The 27,953-nt window shown below is 34.7% G+C and overlaps 1 protein-coding gene across 1 annotated transcript in view; it reads right to left on the reverse strand.

The window, feature by feature from the left end:
• Positions 1–27,953, reverse strand: part of LOC150110080 (uncharacterized) — a 143,474-nt gene that overhangs the window by 56,341 nt on the left and 59,180 nt on the right. The window contains exon 6 of the mRNA XM_090407740.1: positions 18,537–18,779. Coding sequence (XP_090263866.1) covers positions 18,537–18,779 — 243 coding nt within the window. The remainder of the gene's footprint in view (positions 1–18,536; positions 18,780–27,953) is intronic.

Below are 27,953 nucleotides of genomic sequence, written 5' to 3' on the forward strand. Positions count from 1 at the left end.
ACTGTTACTGATTTTTACAATCGATTATTAACATTGGCCAACAGTTTGAATGTTACTGGTGAAGATAAACCTCACTTAGATTGGGCTGTGTTCCAACAATTTAGACAAGGTGTTAGGCAAGAATTAAGAGAAACAGCCTACAAAAAGAAAATTTCTACTTTAGAAGAGTGTCTCAAAAGTGTTAAGGAAAAAGAACAAATACTAGGAGACCTTTATCCCTCAACCAATGTAAGTCTTGTGAATGTTATGAATAAGACTGATAGTTCATTCAACCAATCAGAAATAGAAAAGAGAAGTAAAGTTGAAAAGGGAAAAGCAAAGAATACTGGAGAAAATTCAAGTAGTGTAAACTACGTGACAGAGAGTAAAGAGCAATTGGACAGGAAACTGATGACAGAAGTGAAATCCCTGATTCACCAGGAAGTCAATAAATTAAATCAGCCAATAATAGATAGTCTTAATGAAGTTGTGAGACAGTTATCAGCTATTAATTTGAGTTCTCAAGAAAATCAAAACCCCACTACAAACAAAATTGATGAGATGATCAAACATGAAGTTGAAAGACAAAGTCAACCTATTTTAAGTAGCCTAGATAAGGTAATCCAAGGATTAAATGATGTTAGACACCAAATGTCCACTATCCCTCAATCCAAGACAGAGACAAAGCAAAGAAATCCTCTTAGGTGTTACAATTGCAACAAAGTTGGACATTATGCCAGGAACTGTTTCCATAATAAGGAAGACTACTATAACAACAGATGGAACTCAAAATTTGGATACAAACCCCACAGAAGAAATAAAGGAATTCAGAATTATCAAACATCTAATGAGAGAATGATGAGAATTAGAGGTGATATCCTGGGCTCTAAATGTGACATCTTATTAGATACAGGATGCAATGCCTCTACCATCAGGATGGATTATTTCCTAACATTAAAGAACAAACTGTGGAAGAGCACTGCCAAGCTGAGACAACCTGTAAGGATATCTTCTCTCTCAGACTCAAACTTTATGGCATATGAAAAGCTTCGAGCAAGAATATACCTACCAGAATTTGGACTGTACGTGTGGCAAGACCTACTTGTTGTCCCCACTGCTTCCAATCTAGATTCTCACATTATCTTGGGAACAAACTTCCTAGCAAGATATCAATTTTCTTGTGACTTTTCTAAGAAGGAAATAACCCTGATGAACAAAAGGAGATATATCAGAAGAAATGAAATTCATGATTGTGATAAGACTAAGTATCAAACAAAACAGTTTAGATTGCCACTTGAATCAGGACCATCTACTAAAGAAAAATCAGCTGTGAATCAATCATCTAATGGAGATAGCGATGATAACTCTCATGTACACATTCAATCTGATACTCCTCTTCTTACTGATGAACAAAAAGTAGTAGTGACAAAGCCCAAATCAGAAGTTACCACTAATAGTAAACTATCGGTTGAAGTCAATTTTGGTAAAATGTCTAATCTATATCGTAGAACAAACCGCCAGGTTGTGAGACAACAAAAACTTAATTCTAATAATGGAAAATGTGAAATTAATTCAAAGAAGAGAATCCTATACTACAAACCTAGAGGACATGCAGAAATTGATGATAATAGTAATAAGAGAATTGATGATAATGTGAAAGAGAATAAAGGCACAAAACATAATAAGGAACCAAGCTTCAGTAAAGCTTGGTATTACTTGAGAAATCGAAAAGGAAATATGTAATCCAGTTTTTTTTAAAGGAGCCTAGTGTAAAAAGAAAAATTTTTCTTATAATAAAAATTTTTCAAAGAAAGGGTGAGCCTATGTTAAATTGTGAATGAAGCTATGTTATGTAATTTATTTTTTTTTCATTCACATTTAACATTGCTTATTAAATATTAATCATGGTTTATATAAAATTGTTTATTATTCCTTAAATAAGAATTACTAATTAAATATTTATTTAAAAACATGACCTATTATTAGTTTATAAAATAATAATATGTTTAGAATTTTGTATAACTAAAAATATATGGTGTAACATAAAGTGTTATTTTATATTTAACTGTATACGTAATCGAAAGGTTGATGAAGTAGCTTAAATATTATGTTGTTCTTATTTGTAAAATATTTAATGTTATGTAATCAAAAATGTAGTAGTAACAGAACATACATTACATTAGCGAAATGTTTACGTTTAGTCTGTTGTCATGGACACGCACGCGTAAACAACCACGAGTGGAGAAGAACGTGGCGTTCGAACGTAAGGTGGGAGTGAAGGTCATAGATAAAAGAGAAAGTAATAAGGAAGGTCATAGATAAGATAGAGAGGAAGAGAAGAATTATTATTAAGGAGTGAGGAGAGAGTTTTGCGGAACCAAGATTATAAAATCCTCAGGGCAGAAATTTATGAGTATAGTGTTCGGAAGTGAACCTATAAGTAGTGAAACATAAAGTTTAATGTTATAAGCGAAGTCAGCTGTTGTTATGAAGAAAGGTTGATGCCGTAATCAGATAAAAAGGAAACTGGACAGTCAATGCGAAAATTCTGATTAGTTCCAGTTAATCTGGATTACGATTTAATTCTATGTTGCCCTAGGAAGGAGTCATATTGATTACTTGGAGAAAAGTGAACAAGAAAAAATATCAGTACCTAATTACTGTTGTTTGGAATAGTGAAGTGCGACTAACACTAGTACAGTTTAAACTGTGGAGAATTTTTATTATGTGTGTTCCGCTAACGTTAATTAAGTTAATTCATAAGTGCTCTCTCAATAATTTGATGTGTTGAAGAATTTGTTTGGTAAGAGTAGTTGTATAAGTTTTTCTATTCTAGCATTAACTGTAATATATCTCCGATGCTCAAGGTCCGGAATATAATTGCTTGGAATATTGCTTACGTAGTTTATTGCCTGCTGTGAATATAAACATTGAGCTGATAGATTTGTGAAGACTGATTAATTGTGAAGTTGTTATGTTAACCTGAGATAAGAAGATTTGTGTTTTTGAGACTGTGAATTGTAAATGGAAGTTAGAACATTGATTTAGCATGAGTGACCTAAGAAGTTGTATTAAGTTAATTGTATAGTTCCATTTTAAAATAGAGTTCTTGTATTTGTTAACCATATCATATATTAAATGTTTTATTTTGTTAATCTAAAAGTTGTGTTTGCCTGAATTCCTTTTATTGCACCGTTCATAAATATTCGAATCTTGTGGGAATCCTAAGTAAAAATGATAATAAATAATTCGGCCTAATGAGATGACTGCTAACCTAATTTAGAATTGATCCTACTATTTATATAGACTAATCTAAAAATAGGGTGGCGCAGTATAAATATAAATTTCCCTACTTTTGGATCGGTGATCACTTCGTAATTAGTTATTTTATTCATAAAAGTGACTTGAACTAGATGGTAATTAGAACACGACAGAAAAAAGTCGTCACGACAGTAGGGTTTTTTCCCCCAAAGCAGGGTTGAGAACTCAACACTACAGGACATAGGATACACCATGGCGTAGGGCTGACCACCTTATCCTGTGAACGGTTTGAGGTCCGATGATTAATAAACCCTCGACACCACAAGGTAAAAGAGGGTAAAAGGAAGATGATGATGACATGGATTAATTTCTACTCTCATCCAACTAAACCACATAATCCATAAGAATACTATACTTTCTGCATGCCCATACTTTCTTAATCTCTTATTCATCTGCTCAACATACACATGTTTCAGGGTTATACACAGTGTATTCCTAACAATGAACTATCTTTAAAAAAATCTATATCACATTCAGTATATTTACATTCACAATAAAATGCAAGAACACCCACACACACACAACTCTCATCCAAACACTGTGCAATTAATCCATTACATTAAAATTCAATCTGAATACACATTTGTTGTGTATTCAGATTGAATTTACATTTTTTATTATCAAAATTTATTTATACTTAATGAAGAAATATTCTTTTGAAACTATTTTGAGTATGTAAACACATCTTTTAAATATTATCTAAGTGAATTACAAAACACTATTACATAATGTTGCATACAGGATTATGTTTAGTATCTCTTTTCAGCTGGTAGAAAACAATAAAACAAAGTTAAGTTTTGTAATTCACTCAAGAATCCTCTACTTTTATTTCATTTTTCAAATTTCAGACAATGTATCAAACTCAAATTTCTATTTTACTTTTTCTTTTTTTTTTTCAATCAAAAAGTATCTGTAGTGGCCAATCTCAGTTTAATTTATAAACAAATTCAAAGCAGTTTTTTCATGATTATTTCAGGTTTTATATTAAAAAAACAAACAAACATGTTTTTAGAATAGTTTTGAAAACAAAAGTAATCATGAGTGAGTGTGTGTGTGTGTGTGTGTATATATATATATATATTTATAAAAATAAATTTAACTGACTAGAACCAGAGAAAGTATAACAAAAACCTTTAATACATCACAACTAGTTTCATCGGTGCTCCGACTTCTTCAGGTGAGAAATAAAAACATAAGATATAAAATAACACGGTAAAAAATGAACTTTACAGCTTAATAAAAAGCAGAATAATAACAGTCATATTTGAATAGGTGACCGCGTGCTACCGTTGGCATGAGTAGAATGTGTGCGACAGCTAATTTTTGAGCGCCAGTACTGGATTACTGCGCTATGGGAATCGGGTAAATTGTAGCTAAGATTATTGTTTAAATGTGAAGGGTCCAGAACTATTTCTTTTGATTCGATGATTCTTCTTTCCAATCATGTCCTTTTCTCGGCAAACTCTAACCTTGAAGAACAGCCACATCAAGTTGATTGGGAACGCACTACTAATTTATATATTTGCAAGGATGAATTCGAAAGAAGAATCATCGAATCAAAAGAAATAGTTCTGGACCCTTCACATTTAAACAATAATCTTAGCTATAATTTACCCGATTCCCATAGCACAGTAATCCAGTACTGGCGCTCAAAAATTAGCTGTCGCACACATTCTACTCATGCCAACGGTAGCACGCGGTCACCTATTCAAATATGACTGTTATTATTCTGCTTTTTATTAAGCTGTAAAGTTCATTTTTTACCGTGTTATTTTATATCTTATGTTTTTATTTCTCACCTGAAGAAGTCGGAGCACCGATGAAACTAGTTGTGATGTATTAAAGGTTTTTGTTATACTTTCTCGGGTTCTAGTCAGTTAAATTTATTTTTATAAATGTATACATCCCGAGTAAATCCTAATTTCAACAATATATATATATATTTTTTTTTTTTTTCCAGTTTCCATGGTTAGCTAGCTATAAAGATTGTTAAATCAATTACTCTATATCACCACTCTGGCTGACCAAGTGGATAGTATCTGCACTGCAAACTCCAGTGTGAATACAGTTGTGTCATGGATTTTTGTGACTGTCTTTAGGTAGCAGATGATTTCATCACCCAGTGCAAGATCACCACTGTGATTATTGGTGGCGTTAGATCTTGAATGATGGCTCTATCAAGAATAGAACTGCACCATTCAAGATTTAACAAGAACAACAATATCAAGCAAAAGCACACTTGTACTCTTGGCAAAACAGACATAATATGTGAAAATGCAGATGTTAACTTTGCTTAAGAAGGGAATTAAAATATAAAGGAAGAAATTGAATCCTAAATTAAAATGAAATCGAAGAAGGAAATAAGTATTAGATTGTACTATGTTTAAAGTATTGTCTAAAATAGATGGAAATCTTGAACTTTCAAAAACATCAATATTAAACTATGGCATGTATAAAATAGTGTATTGTCGTGCGAAAAGTTCAAAGGTTGCAGTTTGACCACCAAAGATGACGTAACGAACAATGAGTAAGCATTCGTGGAAGGCGCTCGAAATTCGTGTTCCCCGAACAGAGCGATCCTCGTTCAGCGAGGAGGTGACATTGTTTGGTGACAGCAAATAGGAAAGCGTCATAGACAAGCTTGGAATACAGAAGAGGGCACTATAGAAGAGTTTAAAAATGAACTCACATGTCTTGAGTCTCTCTTTTTTGGCTCCTTTTAAGTTTCTGGTTTGGTTCCTGTGGTGTTCCACGGTCGATGTGCCCTCCCGTGGGATTCCGGCTCGTAGTTCCGAAGCGGGTCAGCATGGCTGATATCCGATAAGACGTCTGAAGACGGCATAGTGGCAACGTGCTTCCAGTTGCTGAGTGGCGCAAATCGAAGAAGTTTAACACGAGATGATGGCAGTGTTTTGAGTTTTGGCCATCAGTCTTGTTCTAACTAATGAGAAAGCAGCAAAGGTTCCCTTTGAAGGTAAACTGTGTTAAAAGTAGCGAAAAGTTCGTAAGCCCAGAAGAAACAAGAGGCTATTTCAGGACGAGCATGTGACTCCCACGTGGCGGCAGATCACAGTACAGAGGGACAATTCATAACAAAGAACAGACGGAAGGATCAAGAAATCGTCTAACAAGGTGGTAACATACAAATCTTCATTTTATGTATTATCTATTAGTGACGAATGTGTACAATGGACAGAGATTAGAAAAGAAGATAGTGAGATTTTAGAGACAGTTTCCTGTGTTATGTTGATTGAATTGGACTGGTAGTCTATGTTCATAAATTGTCTAAACCCAACTTAATATGTATGGGCCGTTAGTAGCAGTAATCTAGTTTGATATCGAGAGCCATGTTTGTGATTTAGATGAATCATGAGTGTGTATAAATAACTTGCCTGCTTGATTATCATTGCCTTGCTTTAACAGGAATATAATTAATGAACATGCTTTCCCATGTATACCTGAGTTTGTCTGAGTAAGAGATTGAATTTTACCACTCACGAAAATATCGAACCTATGCTTAGAAGGAAAAGGGAAATTTAAGATTGTCAAGACCATGACTGTATACTGAGAACTCTGAAATTTGCTTACCTACTTAAACTAGATAAAGTATTACTTGATTTCTGGGAAGGTTTCTCTGGATAAGAATATGTATCTTAGAGCTCTGACTGGCACAGCATAAACAAATAAATTTTATCAGAACTCAAAACAGGAAATGGCCCCAGAAGGTCAGTTTAGAAGTTATATCTCAGTATGCACAAAGGAGAACAATAGAGGTAAATTATAGGCAAAAACGACGACGTAACAGTGGTCTTGCAGATTATCTAACCTTTAGTTCAGCAGCAGCACTCATCTGCTATAGCATTACAACGTTAAGCAAGTGAGATCAATATAATAATAATAATGATATATATGAAGTCTGTGGAGTCCAGAGACTCATCATGAAAGACCAACACTAACTTTTATACACAAAGAAACCTATCATACCTCTCCTTTGCTGTTAGGGCAGTCGCAACTAATTCTGGCAATCCATTCTGCTCATTCACCATTCTCCACACAAAAAAATCTAGTTTGCACACCTTTACTAAACCACACTTACACAACTTCCATGGATGGCACCTAGTTCTCTATTTGCCATATGTTGAAAAATTTTCTTTGCATCAATTTTATAAAACCCCTTTAATATCTTATAAGTTTCTATCATTTATATCTTCTCAATCAACCTATCCTCACAGGGAACATTTCGCAGACATTTAGCTCACGTCTTTTTTTTTTTTTTTTTTTTAAACTGAACAAACAAAGAATTCTCAACAATGATTTTAATCAGCTTTCATAATTTGCCAAATTCTCCTCTCTCTTATTATTATTATTATTTTTTTTTTTGCAGTTATTACAATGAAATAACTTTTTCAGTCTGGTGGTTTATATAATTCTGTATAATTTAATGACATGGGAAATATATTTAGAAGTAATGATTTTCATGACGTGTGCCTACATTTATGTCAAAAACAAACCTGTTATATAATATTTTGCTATGCTTTGGATCCAAACATAGCCTACAGTCTTCTACTAGTCAAATGGAGAGAATGCATAAAACTTAGTGGGCATCCATTAGTGAACAGCATATAAACAAAACAAACACTGATTTCTACATATCTAGCATGCACAAAGTTTAGAAATGGAGGAAAAGACATTATCCGAGAAACAGATGGAGGATATTATTTAGAAAAAAGTAATCATCTTTGGATATCTTAATGCATAGGGTGGAGAAGAAAGAACAGGAATATAAAACATTTGGGGTCCATTTGGTTTTGGTCAACGAAATAATGAAAGACAGAAGTTATTAGATTTTTGCATCAGAAATTATCTAAAAATTGAAACAGCTGGTTTCAAAAAAGATAGAGCCACAGAATCACAAGATATAGTCAGGATGATAAGCAAAAATCAGTAATAGATTATATCATCCTTGATAAAGAATGGAGCAATGGAGCAGTCATAGACATCAAAGTTTTGCATTCTGTTGCTTTAGATAGAGATCAGACTTCTTATAGCTGCCTTTAAGGTGTGTGTCAAAAATCAATGTGAGAAGAAAAAAAAAGAGACAGAAAGTTGAAGCTGTCCAAAAAGAAAACGAGGTTTTCGAAAATATAAGAAACTAGTGGCACCACCTGTTGTATCTTTTTGTTGTCGAAAGCGGCAACCTTCATTAGTGTTGTGTCAACGGTTTATGACATTTGTTTCATTAGAAGCAGAGTTATGGTGCCAAGAGTGACAGTGTTTTGATGAATGGTCGGTCGTCACGATATTCATGCCATATACGATGAATTCTCGCTATCAATTGCTTCAAAACTTCGAGATAAAACTCACCATTGACCATTTGGCCAGGCAGAACGAATTCTTTGTGGATAATGCCCTTGGAATCATAGAAACAAATCAGCATTGTCTTTACTTGTGACTTTTTTTTTCTTAAGATGCCCCCCCCCCCCCTCTTCTGGTGGTCTCCACTCAGCACTCTGGCGCTTTGTTTCGGGCTCATATACTTAAAACACCACATTTCATCACCAGTAACAATCGTTGCAAGGAAATCTGAGTCCTTACGAGCAGTTTTAATGAGGTCCTGGCAATGTTCAACTCAATACATTTTTTGGTCATCAGTTAACTTGTGGGGGAAGAAATCGCAAATTCAATTTATGAAGGACCAAACTCTTGGTCAAAATTTGTGCACAGTTGATTTTGGAATCCCAATTCATCTTCAAACAATCTCATGGACGGTTTCGGGTTTTCTTTGACGAAATCACACACTTTTTGGATGTTAACTTTGCTCGGTTCAGTTTTTGGATGGCCCGGCGTTTCGTCGTCATCAAGCGTCTCCTGACTTTGAAATTGCTTAAACCACTTGTAAACTTGAGTATGGGATACACATTCATCCCCATATGCTTTTTGAAGCATTTGATGCATTTCGCAAAACTTTTACCAAATAGACAAGTTTAACGCAAAAGTCAATCGCAGTTCTCTGTTTGAAACTCATTTTCTGACAGTTCGGCAAAACATACCTTCGCTCTTGACACTATAACTTGGCTTCTAAGGAAACAAATGTCATAAACAGTTGACACAACAATAATGAAGGTTGCTGCTTTCGACAACGAAAAGATACAACAGGTGGCAACACTAGTTTCTTCCATTTTTGGACAGAGGGTGTAGACATTTGATTAGCAAGAATTAGTATTGGATCAAGTCTAAGATACCTACAGATAACATAGATGAGAGATGGGAAAAAGTTCAAGATTTAAATAGTAGGAACAGCAGAAGAGGTGTGTAGAAGAACAACTGGAAGTAGAAAATAAATATTAGTAATGAGAGATTTAAAGGAGTCAAGTTAAGCTTTTCAGAAGTTTATGAAAACTAGATCAGAATTGTTTATAATCAGAGAATCATTATGATTCTCTGATTATAAACAAATAAAAAATAAATAAAAATAATTAAAGAGGAAAATATTTTTAAAAAAAGTGGGTTGAATTTACACATAAGTTGGAAGAAAATATTAATAGGAACAAGAAAATGTTATATAGACTAATGAAAATAGAAGATGTCATTAGAAACCAGGTAAAGAATAGAAGGCAAGAGGGGAAAAAATCAGAGTTCATCCCTGGAAGTTATGTAGGAGTGTGGTGAAGAGGGGCACGAGGAGTAAATTTTTTACATGGAGAAGTGTCAGTGAATGGAACACATTACCAGAATGTGTTGTTAATGCAAGGAGTGTTAAAGATTTTAAGATTCGGTATGATAAATATGTTATCAGTTGAATGAACCTTCCCACAATGCGTCTACCAATTCCATACCGGACGCAATAATAATATATAAAGAAGGGTTCAAGAATGGAGTGTAGTAACTATAGTAGAATAATATTATTGTATCACTGTGCAAAGATTTCTGAAAGGATGACAACAAGAATAAAAAATAAAATAGAAGAATGTCTAAGAAGAGAGCAGTTTGGCTTTAGAAAAGGACAATGCTGTAAGAGAAATTATGGAAAGACATAGGAATTCAGAAAAAGCTATTTCTCACATTTCTTGATTTGGAAAAAGCCTTTGATTAGTTTGATGGGGGGAAGTTTGGAAAATATAAGCACAGAAAAAGAGAAAATAGTTATGTTAGTATGTTACTGTAGTTACTCGAATATAACTTGTCCTCATGTATAACTTGCATCCCCGATTTTACTTTACAAAAAAAAAATTAAAAAGTTTTGCATATAACTCGCACATGAAAAAAAAGTTTAAATACGTTCGACATCGGGGCGATAATAACCTGCTTGCCACAGTACACAACATGTCTTCCCCAACCGTTGCAGATGCAAGAAAAACAATTAGTTTTGTTATATCACTGAATAAGGTAGAGACATGCAGTCTGTATAATATATTTCTCAACAAATAGTGCAATTAGAGACAGTGCAATAAAAACAGCACTAACTAGTGAATCACATGCCCCCCCCCCACAGAAACTATGCTGTATAGACTCAAGCAACACCATACGTTGCACTGGAAACACGGTATATCTAACTAAAAACTACTGTCCAATTTTTCAATTACACGAAATAAGTGTTTGTTTGATTGCATTTGAAATTCTTGATGTTGTTATGACAGATCACAAAAGCTAACTTCAAATAAAAATCTATCACAAATTGAAACATGCCATATAATGTGTGTGTGAATTCGCCTGCCAGCTCAAACAAGCAACAATAAAAATTCAACCGAAGGGTTGAAACTTTGTGTGAGTTGAGCCTGCTGGTAATGAGAAGTTCTGTTGGAATGATAAACGAACAAAACATCACCTCATTGTGAATATGTTAAAACTAAGAAAGTTTCAGAATTCGGTTGATGAGAATTAGCATTTCAACTCAACAATTGTCAGTTGCCTTTGTTTTGGGTTGTTTGTCTTTTAATTTTTTGTTAATACCACATCAATCATATGCACGTCTTCATAGCTGTTCTATCTCTACTGGCCTACCACCGCTGTCTCTTTCACACTCTGTTTTCTTCACTTCTCATTAGTCATTCGTGAAGGAGTGTTCATTACGTATCTCAAGTCTTGTAAATTACTGGTAATTTTTGCTTGAAATAATGGGAAAGATGATGCTATTTGGGTAGATGACTTTGACGTTGCACACAAGGAAACTGCTCTCGAGGCTGGAAGTAGCGATAGCAAGTAGGAGATTCTTGGTAAGTCATACCCATTTTCAGTTTTTTCCTGAAAACTTTAGTTTCCAAAAATCCCTGCATATATCTCAGACCACAATTTTTTAGCTTTAATTTTGGGAAAAAAAAACATGAGTTATATTGAAGTAAATACAGTAGGCAGTCCATATTTAAATGTAAATATGGACTGCCTACAAAAGAGTTACCTATTACTGTTCTCTGTGGTGATGAATAATATCCTATACAGTTAATGACCAGAAAGGAGAAAAGTTGTGTTTGCAGATGATGTAATGATTTGGACACATTCAGAAGAGCTACAGAAGAAACTGGACAAATGGAACAACATGACACAGAACTATAGGTTACATATTAATAGGAAGAGTGAGAGTATGGTTTTAATTTTAGAGAAAATGTAAACGTTAATGGCAATAGATTCAATGGACAAGTTTTGGTGAAAACTTCAAATATCTCTGGTAGGTATACTTTCTAGTGATGGAAGCTTAGACTAGGAGATTATCTGAAGAATTTCACTGGGCCAAATCTTTTTTAACACTATGTGTAGTCTACTTTGGGACAGCAAGGTTCCAAAGGAGACTATATGAATCGAAATGCAAACTTTTGATTAACAGAAGTTACATTTTGTCTATTTTGACTTATGCAGCAGAGATATAGAGAGTAACAAAAAGAGACAAGTAGAATACAAGCAATAGAAATGAAAGTTTTAAGGACAATGTTTGCAAAAACAAGGAAAGATAGAATAAGAAATGTGGACATTATGAATGGTTTAGGACTAGGAAGTGTTGATGAAATGCTTGCGAACTCCCACTTGAAGCAGTTTGGACATATAAGGAGAATGAATTTAGAGAGAATACCAAGAATGTATGAAATGAAAGTTGAGGGGAAAAGGTCAAGAGGAAGACCAAAAAAAACTGAAATGGAATAACGTTCATGAAGTTAGAATTTGGGAAGACAAAAAAAAAATGGAGAGATTTTATCTGCCTGTTGGAACAGTTGCAGATAAAGAAGAAGCATTTGCTTTGCAAATCCACCCATATACATTACACACACACACACACACACACACACACACACACACACACACACACACACACACACACACACACACACACACATTGATCCCACACATAAGAAGTTGAGCGACCTATAAGCACATCAGTGGTATGTGTGAGTTGTAGATGAGGACTGAGATAGAAGTTTATTAATGTTTTTTTTGCATAGTTGCAGGTTATAGTTGCTTGGGAATACTTCATGAGGAAGCTGTTCCAGAGGACAGAATAAAAGAGGAATAATAAAAGCAGGTTCAGTGTGTTTCCAGTCGCACAGTAAAGGGATGCTGGGTAGCTGCTGATCTTGTATTAACAGGTGCAACAGAAAGTGGAGGAATGATGGCTGCCAATTCACTGGAGCAGTGACCATGGAAGTACCTGAATAGACACAGTGCTAAAACACTACACCTGTGAGATAGAAAGTGAAGTGAATCTGAAAGAGAGGAATCATCTATGAGCTTGAGTGCTTTCTTCTGGACAGCATCAAGAATTTTAAGGGAAGTTTCAGGTACATAGACCATCCCAAACACATGAGCAGTATTCTAAACAAGGACTGATTTGGGATTTGTATATAGTTAAGAGCTAGTTGGATGTAAAAGAAGCTCTTGAACGAAAGAGAATGCCAAGCTTCTTCAGTGCATAGGAGGCTTTTGATGTCATGAGTTTATGCAAGGAAAGACCAGAGGTAAATATAAGTCCAAGAAAAGAGTTCTGATCTTGTCTGGTGATTTATGTGTTATTAAGGGTAATGGTAGGTGAGCTGTGATCTCTTTTGCATGAGAAAAGGCAAGACTGTGTTTTGGAGGCATTGAATATAAAAAGGTTGTTCTTGCTCCATTTGAGGATGGTATGTAGATCAATGTTTAAAGCACCTGCTATAGATGATCTTGTAGCCTTGGATGTCAGAGTACTGCATGTTGGAAGTTTTTTCCCCCACTTGGTTAGACTATAATAAATTTAGTTTAATCCTTTATCCAAGTGTAAGCAAAGAAAGTTTGCACATGAAGTATCTTCAGGACTGAGGCAACTCATGGTAAAGGTGGACTAAGATCTAATCACTTGTGTTAGTCTCCCATAATGCAAAGAACATCTCCTTGCTGACATGTATAATGCTATGCATTAAGGCAGTGTTTCTCAAACTTCAGATATCTGCATACCCCTTCTTAAATTTTCATTATTACCAAGTACCCCCTAATTAATTAATTAAAAAATAAATTCATTGATTAAAAAAATCATTAATTTTAAAATTAATAAATTAATTAAAATTAAATATATCTATTTTATTTGAATTTATATGTTCAAGTAAACAAAAAATATGATTTATTTTTAAATTTTGGTTCTCTAGAGATGTCAGACGACCAACACACTCTTATCAATTTCATTTGATCCAGATGCAATATCAATGTTTTCTTGTTGCTTACAGCTACTTGTATTTGCTATATTGCTCTCTTTTGGGGGGGGTTTATAAATCCAATCTTTAACCAATGATCCATGCATAAGAATTTGAAAGCTAAAAAAAAATACCGTATTTACTTGAATATAACTAACTTTTTTCCCAAAATTAAAGCTAAAAAATCGTGTTGCAATATACGTGCGGGAATTTTTGGAAACTAAAGTTTTCAGAAAAAAACTGAAAATGGTGCGACTTACCAAGAAGCTCCTACTCGTTATCACTACTTTTGGCATCGAGAACAGTTTCTTTGTGTGCATCGTCAAATTCATCTACCCAAACAGCGTCATCTTCTTTCCCATTATTTCAAGCAAAAATTACCAGTAATTTACAAGACTTGAGATGCATAGAGCAGCGAAGAACTGCATATGATAGGTGTAGTATTAACAAAAGATCGCGCGAACCAAAGACAAATTAGCATTTCAACAGTTGAGTTGAAATGCTAATTCCCTTCAACCGAATTCCATAATATCTGAAACACATTCACTATATATTTCTTAGTTTTAACACGTTAATGACGTGGGGTGGTATCAAGCAAAACCATATGTTACATCGCCAACATATGGTTTGGCTTGGTCTATATAGCAGTTTCTGTTGGAGAGGGGATGTGATTCATTAGTTAGTGCTGTTTTATCCCGGTTGTCTTTAATTGCACTGTTTGTTGAAAAATATAATGACTCCTTTAATTATGCATAGCCGAATATTGCCACGTACCCCAATGACTTTTCGCGTACCCCCTGGGAATACGCGTACCACACTTTGAGAAACACTGCATTAAGGGAAGGGCCACTACCCAGACCCAGAGGTGGTGATACTAAGGTGGAAGCAATGGAGAAGTCATATTTACCTATACGAGCTGCCAAAAGGTGTCAGCTTATTATTAAATTACTCTGGATTAGAGAAAGATGTTGGAAGTTTCAATAAAGGTCGAAACCAGTCTGGGTAATGGCCCTTCCCTTAATGAATAGCATTATACATTCCCACAAGGAGATGTGTTTTGCATTATGGGAGATACTAGGACAAGTGATGAGAGCTTAGTCCACCTTTACCACGAGTTGCCTCAGTCCTGAGGATACTTCAGGCACAAACTTTCTTTGCATACACTTGGATAAAGGATCAAACTAAATTTATTATAGGCTAACCAAGTGGGAAAAAACTTCCAACATCTTTCTCTAAATCCAGAGTAATTTAATAATAAGGTGAGACACATTTTGGCAACTCGTATAGGTAAATATGACTTCTCCATTATTTCTACCTTAGTATCGCTACCTCTGGGTCTGGCTCCCATTGACGAGACCTCAATAAAGGTCAAAACTGGTGTGGGCTAGTGGCTCTTCCCTTAATGCATAACATTATACATGTCTGCAAGGAGATGTGCTTTGCATTATGGGAGATACTAAGACAAGTGATGAGAGCTTAGTCCACCTTTACCATGAATTTTGTCTCAGTCCTGAAGATACTTCAGGTGCAAACTTTCTTTGCTTACACTTGGATAAAGGATTAAACCAAATTTGCTATAGAACACTGCATGATTTGTCAAATGAGTAGGATAAGTGGATAGTACTATCATCTGCAAAGCTGTGGATAGGATTAGTGGCTATTACGAGTAGGTCATTTATATACAGGAGGGAGTACATGATAGGACAGAGCCTTGAGGTACTCCAGCATTGGTGGTGAAGCTCAAAGAGAGGGGAGCCCTCTACCATGGTTTGCAGAGAATGACCAGAGAGAAAGCTGGCTATCCAATTACAGAGGGTGGCAGGGAAACCAAAAGATGTGTGTTTAGTATTTTTCTAATAATACTTTTCTCATGTTTTTGTTGTTGTTGACAATCTTACCTATAAAAGGATGCAAAACTCACAGGCTATTAGCATACAGTACATTAGTATGTGAGTTTTGCAAATAAGAATACAGAAGGTAAAGAAATAATTAATCTAGGAAGCCTGTATTAGTTATTAAACATGATACTTTTTTTAAAGTAATTTTTAGGCCTCCAAATATGCAAGTTGTTGTCTCATGCTGAACAATAAAATTCATCTATGATTTGAGAGTATTACTTTCCTACTTTGGGAACACAAATCATCTACTATGATTTGTGCTCTCAAAAAATGCAAGAGAAGTCAGTGTGATAAATGATTCATCGCTCACCAATTTATCCCCAGTTCTCTTTTTTTTATATATTGTTTGGCTGTTGTTAGATGCTTTTTTTAAAAGATATTTCCACTGAATATGATTATCAGAATTTGTAATTTCTTAACTTTCCCCTAAATCTGCTAAGACATACAGCAATCTGATATTATTGTTTGCAGTTCATTTACAAACTCATAAAAGAAATTTCTATGTCTTTTCAGGTCCAGTGTGCAATCCAAACAGGATTGTGCACTGGCCCATTCCAGTCTCATGCCATCACTTTCTTGGTTTTCAATTCCCCCCCCCCCCCATTTATTTTATATCTATATAGTAATTTTTGGCAGTCTGCTATTGTCTATTCAATTTAGATGTTGTACCCATTTTGGTTTATATTTACTTATATAGTAGTTAATTGGTTTTATATTCAGGGATTGTAAAATTTCTTCATTTGTTTTATAGTCTTACTTGGTATTTCTTTTTTCTAGGAAATTTCATTCCTTCTGTATGAATCAGTTTTTCATTCTTCTTTTTGTCTGCATGGTTAGCCTAGTGGCTATGTGCTTCACAACCATATGCCTGGGGAAAGAGTGTCCTAGGTTTGATTCCTGTCGACGACACGAAGAACTTAAGGATCTTTCTTAGCCATAGCCAAGTTACCTAGTCTTGGGAATGGGCAGCAGGGACCCCCCCCCCCCTAATCCATCATTAGGAGGGCTCAACCAGTCCTAAGGGGTAATTTGAGGAACAGGGGGAACCCCCTTTATCATCTCTGATTCCTTTTGTAGAACTCTTTCCTCCTCTAAGCTTTTTTCAATAGCCTCCAGAACATTTTATCACCTTCCTAATATATCTTTTTTATATTCTTACCAGAGTCTTTCCATACTTTTAACTACTTTTACACATAGCTTAGCTATCAGTATTTTTCTCTGTATTCTTTTAGGGAATCTGCTGACTTATTTGCTAGAAACTTTCAGTATGCTTTCTTCTTATCCAGGACTGCTTCTTTAACATCTTGTGTCCACCAATGTGTTCTTATTTTTCTATCTTAGCTAAATCAAATTGATATTCTCTTCAGAGTTTGCTACCAAGACTCCTAGGTTTGGTTCTTTTTCAAACTTTTATTTTTTCTTCAATAATGTTTCTATAGTTAAGTCTACAGTTTACCTGTAAAAGCTGTTCAACTTTAATTCTTAAAATTTCTTATATACTGTTCTTTTCAATGTGATATAATCATTTTTATTCTATTTAGAACTAAGTGATGGTCACTGCCAATTTTAAATCCTCTGTGCACTCTTGCATCCTGGACCAGCATGAAGATATCAACTATCAACAATAACATATTAAAAATTGCATCTCTCTCCCTGTGAACTTGTGCATAACTTTATGTTGGAACATGGTGTTAGTAATGACTATTCCATATCCTGAGCAGAAATCCAGCAGATACTTATTATTAACTTTTCCCTTTTCTCCAAATTTTTCAAAACATTCCTATATGCCTGGTGGGATTTATTTCCTACTCTGCTGTTTAGATCTCCAACAAGGTGTTCTTATTTTTTCCATTTTCTTTGTCAGCTGCCTGCTCTAATGACTCAAAAATTTCTTCCATTTCTTCATCTGGAGAACCTACTGTGGGAACAGACAAATTTCAGTATCCATTTCCCTATTTTAAAGTTTGCCCACATAACTTTATTTGAAACTGCTTTCCAATTTATGAAGTTTATCTTCATGTTTGATGCTATGCCACTCCTGTTCCTTGATTGTTATTGCCCAATTATAACATCCAATACTTGTTATTTAATAAGTTTTCGTTTTGTTCTTCATTGTCTCAATAATGCCAATTAGGTCCACATGGCACATTTCCAGATTTTCTGCAAGTCTGACTTCCTTTCCACTAATACTCCTTTTATTGTTGGTTTATATCTTCACAGTTTTTCTAACGTTTGATGAATTCTTCTTCTTCTTCTAGATGTTAAGGTGGAGTTTGTTCCAGACTTTTTTGTTTGACCTGGTTCCCTGATGAAAACAGCAGGGGCCTTGTTTAATCAGTTGATGCCCCAGCTAGCATGAAATCTCATCATGTTGTGCTGTATTTGTGGTTAAAGCCCATAGAGAGCATAATTTGGTTGGCCAAGGCTCAAATTGATAGCCAATCCTTGTTTGTTCAGTTCTCAGTGGATACCTACTGACAGGAAGCATCATATGAATGTGAGGTGGAGACAATGTGTCTGAAGCTCTAGTCAGTTCTCTGTATTTCTTCAAGAAGATGTGGAGGTTTCTTCCTAGTTATCTGGCTTTGACCCTTAAGTGACCCAATATAACAGTAAATAGTAGACAGTAGTAGTTTTAGTAGTAAATATTCTGAATGTATCATCAAAAACAAATAAATAAATAAAAACATACTTGTAGCATTAATCCAAGCTTCCATTCTCTGTTTAGTTGCAGTTAAACCTTCAAATTCTGGCATCAAAAATCCTGAAGTTAGCTGATGTGGAACAAATGTTTTACAAGTCAACTGCAGAGATGGTGAAGGCAAATTGTTCATTCCAACAGTTTTGACATATCCGAATCTCAGAATGCGAGCATAATATGTGGTGACATTTTTGCTTTCAACATAATACATTCGTTGTGGATCAATATTAAAGCCTGAAAAAAAAAAGAAATTAAATTATTAGTAATATAAAAATTTCTTCATATCATGATACAGAATTAATTACAATTAATTCTATAACTTGAAATTTCAATTAACTGTTTATGATATCAAAAAATTGATGCAAAGTACTTGTTATACTGGTAAAAAATGCAGTCAATTTTCAATCTAGCAAACACACCATTATAGTGTGAAGTCACTATAACAAAATACTTAAAACGTCCAAACTGGTTCTCATAGCACTAATGACTCTAAAGTAAATTCACAATTACAGCTCGCTTCAGAAAATGCATAATATCTTAATTATCTATGCTAATTAACCAAAAATTGACCTGACATTTAAAAATCACTCATCAAACAAAAATTTTTAAGCAATAAAAAAAAATTCTGCATGCAAATGACAGCTTGTACATAATCTAAAACTTGAGCTATCTCAATTTTGTTGTTTTTAAATTGAGTTTATGTAGTTCTTTTAAATTGAACATGAAACACAGTCGCTTAAGGATCAAAACTAGATAACTGGGAGAAGATTTCTACAGACTCTTAAGGAATTCAGAGAACTGAACATAGAATCCTCAGCTTCTTGAGGATAACATATGGGATAGATCTTGATGTATTTTGCCTTTACCCTTTCTGGCTTATTGGGGTAAAGACATCAGCCTTTGTTCTGGTATATAGCACAGCATTTCAGTGCGAAGTTTTGTAAAATAAAATAAGTTTCAATCATATCACTTCTTCTTCTTCTTCTATCTAGCAAAATTTGCAGTCCACATTCCCTCAGTCTATCCTTATAACGGGGTGTCAAACTGGCAGCATGCAGACCATAAAGCAATTTCTTGCAGCCTGCTATGCCTCAAGGAAAGATACAAAAAAAAAGTTGGTTGCTTTTGATAATAAAACAGAAATATCCATTTAAACATTCAATTTATTCGTTTTTGTAAAACATTTATAGATACATTATGGATGCAACAACCTGCTATAACATAATTGCAATAATAAAAATTTATATTGCAATTTCAATGTTAGATCTGATCCTGATCATTCATAAACTATATTTATGCTTTCATTGTTAATTTATGGTATGCTGTGAGTAGTGCACTGAAAAAATTGAATTCTACTGGCTAGCAGCTATTCATGTGATGCGCAACATACGTGCCCATGTGAATCCAGGCTACATGAGTTTATAATTGCCTGCTACAGTCAATCAGCGATCTCTGAAGCACATGTCAGTGGACCAAACATGAGCAACGTAATCTAGCTGTGAGAGAATCTCTTTATTTATTATTTTTTATTTGCAATAGTATCATGGTCTACAGTTTTGTAAATTTTTTTTAATAAATTTAGTTTTACTAATGTAAGTAATTATATAAATACATTTTTATTAAAATTGTTATTAATAATTGTGTAGTCAGAGCCTGTGTAGCTCAGCGGGTGTGGCGTTTGCACACCGCCGCGCTTGGCCGCACGAAGGAAGACTTGGTTTCGAGTCTAGTCGGCGACTAGAGGAAATTTTTCTAAGCCTTTTTTCGACCGGTTCCCGAGTTAGTCGATCTCTGGCACGGGCAAGCAGGTTTTCCCTCCCGGAAACTCGGGTTTTTCGTCCTGTAAACTCAAGAAAATCGACCGTAGAACCCACATTATTTCAGACATTAAATATAATGTGTTAGGGTTAGGAACCACGAGATGGCGGCACATTTGAGCCGTCTCTCTTCACTGCGTACCGCTTAATTAGTGATAGCCTTGGGCCATCTGTCTCTGATTGGGTACCAGTGGAGATTGAACTGCCCACTCAGTCTCCAAAAGTTAGATAGGGCTAAATGGCCTCGCCTACTCCCGTATACGGGAATAAAATGGCGTTAGCTGATTTTTTTTTTTTTTTTTGTTATTAATAACATATTTATTTGCCCAGACAATGTTGCTTTCTAAGACAACAAGAAAAAAATTGCTGATGAGGGGAGAAAATTTCAAGAAAAATGGGAATTGAATTACTTCTGCACTGAAACAATGGACAAAATTGTGTGCATTATTTGTAACAAAACAATTAGTGCCACCAAAGGATATTATTATTACGGGTATCTCCATGGAGTCAGTAGACTCACTGCAGGAGACCAAAACTATTAAAACAATATCTATCATATCTCTTCTTGAATTCATTTACAGACAAAGAACTGAGTCAGGCAATGCATTCCACTCATTCACCACCCTCCAGGCAAAAAACCTCATTCTCACACCCTTGTTAACCACACTTTTCCTTAATTTCCAGGGATAACCTCTTGTTCTTCCATTACTATCATGCAGCTGAAACATTTCCCTTGCATCAATCTTATATAAACCTTTTACTAATTTAAATGTTTCTATCATATCACCTTTTCTCTGCCTATCAACCAACCTCTGCAATCCACAAGCTCTCAATCTATCAATGCAAGGAGCATTTTTTTAAATCACTCACCAACTTAGTCACTCTCCTCTGAACCCTCTGCACAACCTCCTCATCTCCAAGGAATCCAGGTGAGACCAACCTGAGCACAGTAATTCAAATGTGGAAGTATCAACACTTTATAAAGGGCAATAATAATCTCTTTATCTCTGGATATTAGTGTGTTCCTCAATAACAAAATAATCCAATTTGCAATCTTGGACACCTTAGCAATGTGTCCCCTGAACTTCATCTCCCTGTCTACCAACACCCATAAGTGCCTAGCCTCATCAATCTCTTGGAGTACCGTTCCATCAATGTAGTAGACAGCTGGTAATCTTTTAATCCCAAAATGCATAACTTTACACCTTTCCACATTGAACTGACATCCATTACCTTTTGCCCATTTTTGCCAGCTTATTTAAATCATCCTGCAAACTCTCAACATCAGCTTGATTTTTTATTGCACTACCCAACTTTGCATCATTAGCAAACAACTGAATATCTTCCTTGAAGCCATTTCCTATATCATTTATGTACAAATTAAACAACAATGGCCCAAGCACAGAGCCCTGAGGCACACCACTATCACCTGCCTCATCCTGGACTCTGCTCCTCCATAAATATAACATCAAAAGGCACTACGATAAACTTCACAAAGAACAATGTTCAATGTGCATGCTTTGAAGGTAAACTGAGAGAATAAAAATGAAAAAGTAAGAAGAATTCACTTCAAAGTCAACAAGTATTTTCAAAAATTATGAAAGACAATGAATCAGCAATGAGAGCTAGTTATGAAATCAGCTATTTATTGGCGAAACATTCCAAACCTTTTAGTGATGCTTCCTTGGTTAAAGAGTGTATGATAAAAGCAAGCGAAAATGTCTGTCCCAAAAATGCGCAAGTATTTCGTGATATTTCTTCGTGCAGAAATACTGTGATCGAAAGAATAACCAAAATGGCAAATAATTTGCGTGACCGGTTGCAAGAAATATCCGCAAATGTACAGTGCTTTTCAATTGCACTTGATGAAAGTTTCAATATTCATGATGTGGCTCAAGTTGCTCTGTTTCTACGGGCTCGCAACAACAATATAAATATTACCAAAAAGTTCTTCGAAATGATTCCCATCCATGGAACCACTACAGGGGAAGACATTTATGACGTCGTGTGGAGCATTTTAGAAAAATACCAACTTCCTCTGAACAGGCTTGTAGCTGTGACAACTGATGCTGCTACAGCAATGACAGGCAAAAATAAAGGTTTTTTATACAAAGACTTGCAGCAAAGCTAAAGGAAATGTATCCAGATATTCCAAAACTGCAATCTTTCCACTGCATTATTCATTAGCAGGTCCTGTTGCTTCAAAGTATTGGAAATGAGCAGTACTCAAGTCTGTGATAAATACTGTGGACTTCATCAAATCCAGAGGCCTCAAACGCTGTCACAGTTTGCACAATTTCTTAAAGATTTGGAGAGTGAATTTGAAGGACTACCTTATTACACAGCGATTCATTGGTTATCTTGTCATAAGGTTCTATAAAGCTTTTTTCTACTTTTAGAGAAGATAAAATTATTACTAGAAATGAAAAATCATGATGCTGCATTTCTTAATGATCAGACATGGGTACAAGATCTAGCATTCTTAGTTGATATTACAGGACATTTGAATGATTTAAATATCAAACTTTAGGAGAAAGATCAATTAATAACACACATGTATGATGCACTAGCAAATTTTATATGTAAATTGGTTTTGTTTCAAAATCATTTAAAAGAGAATGTTCTAAATTACTTTCCTATGTGTGAACAGTTGAACAATAAGAATCAAAGTTTTACCTTTTCTCAATATTGTCCCAAACTAGAAAAGATTAAAGAAGAATTTGATAGGCGATTTAAAGATTTTAAGGAACAAGAAGTTTTTTTGCTTTTTACACGTCCTTTATTTTTTAATTTTAAAAAAGCTCCTATCTGTATTCAAATGGAACTTATTGATTTCCAAAATGATTCTATTCTAAAAGAGAAATACCAAGAAGTCGGTGTTCCAAAAATATACACTTATTTAGGTCAAAAATATCCAGAAATAAAACGTTTGCAGCCAATATTCTATGTAATTTTGGAAGCAGCTATTTATGTGAACAATTGTTCTCATGTATGAAAGGTAACAAAACAGCCCAAAAATCAAGACTAACCGATGCCAATCTTTCTGCCATAATGAAGGTCACATGCTCTCATCTGAGTCCAAATTTTGGCAAGCTGGTTAACAATAAATGTTGTCAAGTATCGGGAAAAAAATAAAATAATACAATTAAATTACTTAAAATTACTATCATTATATTATAGTAATTTTAAGTAATTATAGTAATTATTATAGTATAGTAATTATAGTATATACTAAAATAAAGAGCCAAAAAGGCTTAATTTCGGCGATGCAAAATTATATAAATCAAGTGGATATTAAATACAACATTATTTCAAAGCCGAATACAGAACCTATAAAAGTTTTGTACAAAATTTGACCAGAGAGCTTATGGCACTTGCCTGCATTTATATCACAGAAATGAATATTGCATCCTCGAAATGAAGCCTTTTGGCTCTTTATTTTAGTAAATACTTCAGGCACCGGCAGAGAGTTCGCTTAAGAAAAATACATGTATTTTTCATAAGCGAACATTTTTACATTTTATGTGAACACATGTATTTTTCGTAAACATGTGTATAATGCTATGCATTACTGGAAGGGTCACCACCCAGACAGGTTTCGACCTTTATTGAGGTCTCATCAGTGGGAGCCCGACCCAGAGGTGGTGATACTAAGGTGGAAGCAATATTTACCTATACGAGTTGCCAAAAGGTGTCTCACTTTATCATTAAATTACTCTGGATTTGGAATACAAATCCAGAATAATTTAATAATAAGGTGAGGTAAAAAGTATACTTGTGTAAATCTTACCAGGAACACTCAGTAGGGAAATACCTCTGTATTCCCTTTTTATATATATATGCGTTTATGAATTCTAACATTCAATTTTATTTCCCCTTTTACATATGCGTACTATGAGAGTTCTACTCCAATCATCTGGAATTCATCCCTCTGTCCAGGCCCTCTGAACAATACAATGCAGCCCCTGTAAAACTCTTATACCTCATACTTGAGCATTTCTGGTCAAATATCATCTACACCAGCTGCCTTTCCACATTTCAGACTTTTGATGGTTTTTTCTACTTCAACTATGGATATGTATTCCAGATTACATGCCTAGTCAGTGTTTTTTTATTACTGCGCTGTCATCACTGCTAGTTTCATTTAGCAATTTTCGAAGTAATTACTCCATACTTCAAGGATATCTTTTTCTCTTGTTTTCATGTCATCTTTATCATCTCTAATTACTTTTACAGCACTCTTTCCTCCATTTCTGAGCTTCTTCAACAACCTCCAGAATATCTTGCCACCTTCTTGATATTCATTTTCTATGTTCTTACCAAAGTCTTCCCATGACTTTTTGTATTTAGCTAGTTTTACACAGTGTTTAGCTTTCTTACATTTGTCTCTGTATTCTCTAAAAGCACAAGCTGACTTATTTGCCAGGAACTTTTGATATGCTTTCTTCTTTTCCTTCACTGCCTCTTTAACTTCCTGTGTCCACCATGGAGTTCTGATTTTTCTATCCTTGCGGACAACCTCATCACATGCCTCTCTGGCTGAATCAATCAATGTTTTTTTCAGAGCTTGCCACTGAATCTCCAAGGTTCGATTCCTGTTCTCAAACTCTTTCATTTTTTCTTGAATAATATTTGTATACTTTAGTCTACAGTTCACATTTGAGAGCTGCTCAACTTTTATTCACTTTAAAACTTTCTTATATGTTCTTCTTTTCAATATGAAATTCAATTTTATCCTGCCCAAGACTGAATGGTGATCACTTCCAATTTAAAATCCTCTGTACACTCTAGTGTTCTGCACCAGAGAGAAAACATCACTATCAACAATAACATAGCCAATGAGACTTTTCTTATTCCTTGCATCTTTTCTCCATGTGAATTTGTGCACATTTTTATGTTGGAACATGGTGTTAGTAATAACCAGTCCATGTCCTGAGCAGAAATCCAACAAGTATTTGTCATTATTATTAGCTTTGCTCTTTTCTCCAAATTTTCCCAAAATAGTTTTGTATGTCTGACAATCATTTCCTACTCTGCTATTTAGATCTCCAACAAGGACCAACTTTTCATTTTTTATTGTGTCAGTTGCTTTCTCTAAAGCTTCAAAAAAATTGCTCCACTTCTAACCTTAGCAGAACCTTCTGTGGGACCATAATATCTTTAAGCACATGTGTATTAAATTTAATACATGTGTATTAAAATAATGGTGCTTTGTATGACATTGTTTTGCTTCACATTGGCACCATGTGACATGCTATGTAACTTCCAGTGCAGAATGATTTATATTAACTATATTTAAATAAAAATTTTAACTTAAATTTAATTAACACCACAATACAATTTTTAATTAATGTTGCTATTTTTTCTAAACTAAACAATTTAGCTTTTGGAGCTCTCCAAACACAGGTCTGCTGAAAGAGAGGTAGAAGGTAGAATCATCTACGAGGTAGAGAGGTAGAATCATCGAAGAGACAGTGCTTTTTTTTTTTTTTAAATTTTGGAGAGACAGAAGAAAAAGGCTATCTACATGCTCTGTTATGATACAAATATTTTGGTTTTTTATTTGATTTTATTTTCTGTATGTACCACCTGTAGATATCAGACCATCCAATCACAAAGAAAATATCAATCACATCCCAGGACAGTATTGTGTTGACATGTGGTGTACTGTTTGGCACTATGAGAGCATAGCATATTATTCATTAACTGCATTAGCTGTAAAATGCATGCACAATGTTTAACAAATATAATTAAGGATGTCAGAATGTGCTCATGGTTTCAAAACTATTTTCAAACTTGTAACGTCCAAGACTGACACATCAAAATGATGCTGTGCGATATCAGTAACAACTGTGCCATCCATAGATGAAACCATTTTATATAATTAATAATAATTTTCTTTATGTAATCACTACAGTATTTTGATAAATTATCATAAATTAAAAATGCAGAATTTTAATTATAACAAACCAGCTCAACAAAAACTATTTTTGGTGTACTATTTCTGTAGGATCGAAAATTACTGTTGACACAATTTACAATGTCAGGAAATTTAGTAAATCAAGAAGACTAGTAATTATGACAGACTCAGGTGGCATTTTGGAACAGTGTCATGGCAGTACAAAGGAAAGAATGTCCGTAGTAGTGCACTGGAAGTCATCAGACATTGTCTGAGAGAAACAATATCAGATTGCATACCCATGGTCAGGGGGATAAACCAAATGGGGATTAAGTATATGAGTAGAGATATATATAATGCAAGAGCTGCAAAAAACACTATGGAGGGAATAAAAAGAACAAGGCGATCAGCATAACTCATGAGCAGTACAAAGCGAAAGCAAGAAGGGTAAACAGTAAGGTAAGAAAGGCAAAATAAGATTATGAGAGAAAATTAACTAAAGTAAATCCAAAAGAGTTTTTTTCATTATGTATTAAGTAAGAGGAAAAAATGACTATGGCAGGATGACTTTAATCAATGCTGATGGTAGGAAGGTGACAGAAGCAAAAGAAACATTGAGTTGCTGAATAATCATTTTGCAAAGGTGCATCATCCAGATGGAAATTTTGCAGCTGCTGATGTAACAGATGCATGTCAAAATTAAGGTATATGAACAGGATATGTTCAGCATATTGAAAAATATCAATGTGAATACAGCAGGGGGACTAGATGGCATGTCAGCCCATTCACATAATGCATGTGCACTATGTGATTATGCAAGGGAACTGGCACTACCTCTGATGAAGTTGTTCAATCTAAGTCTCAGCTCTGGAAAGGTTCCAGGAGAGTAAGATAATTCGTTTACATAAAGGTGACTCTCCAAGACAGAAGTAGCAAACTACGTACCAATTAATATATCAGGAGTGGTTGTTAAAGTATTGGAAAAGTTGGTTAAAGGTAAAATCCAACAGTAGGTGGATAAGGATTATGGTACACTATAGTGAGTACCACAGCTCTGTAAAGGGTAAACTCAGTCTTAGTAATTGATTCAACATTTTATAATAAATGTGACAGTGGAACTGAATAAAGGAAATGGCTACACAATGATATTGCTGAACTTCGCAAAGGCATATCACAAAATGTCACATGAAAAACTATTATAAAAGTTGGAGCAAATGGGAATGGATATGAAGCTAGTAGCATGGATAGGGAGGTGGCTGACTCACAGACACCAGAGAGTAGTATATAATGGAGTGGAATGGAATCTAGGAGGATAAAGGTGATTAGTGGAGTATCTCAGGATTCTGTACCAGGGTCACTACTCTTTAATTTGTATATCAATGATAATATAGGGAAAGATTTAAAGGGATTCTTCAATTGTTTGCTTATGATTCGAAACTAGGGAGGGCAATGATTGATAAAGGAGTTGTAGATATCCTGCAATTAGCATTGTAGGCAAAGGATAATGATTGTGAATTTAATGTTGCAATATGTAAGGTTATTAAAAAAAGTGGGTTGAAAAGGCTGCACACTGTGTATCACATTGATGACACTGGATTGTAGGAAATTGATGAGGCTAGGGACTTGGGGATAATGGCAGACAGAGAGTTGAAGTTCAGAGGGCATATTGCAAATGTTGGTAAAATAGCTCAA

The sequence above is a fragment of the Typopeltis vanoorti genome, chromosome 1 (assembly GCF_054136105.1).
Source record: "Typopeltis vanoorti isolate ZY-2024b chromosome 1, IOZ_Tvanoo_1.0, whole genome shotgun sequence".
NCBI lineage: Eukaryota > Metazoa > Arthropoda > Arachnida > Uropygi > Thelyphonidae > Typopeltis > Typopeltis vanoorti.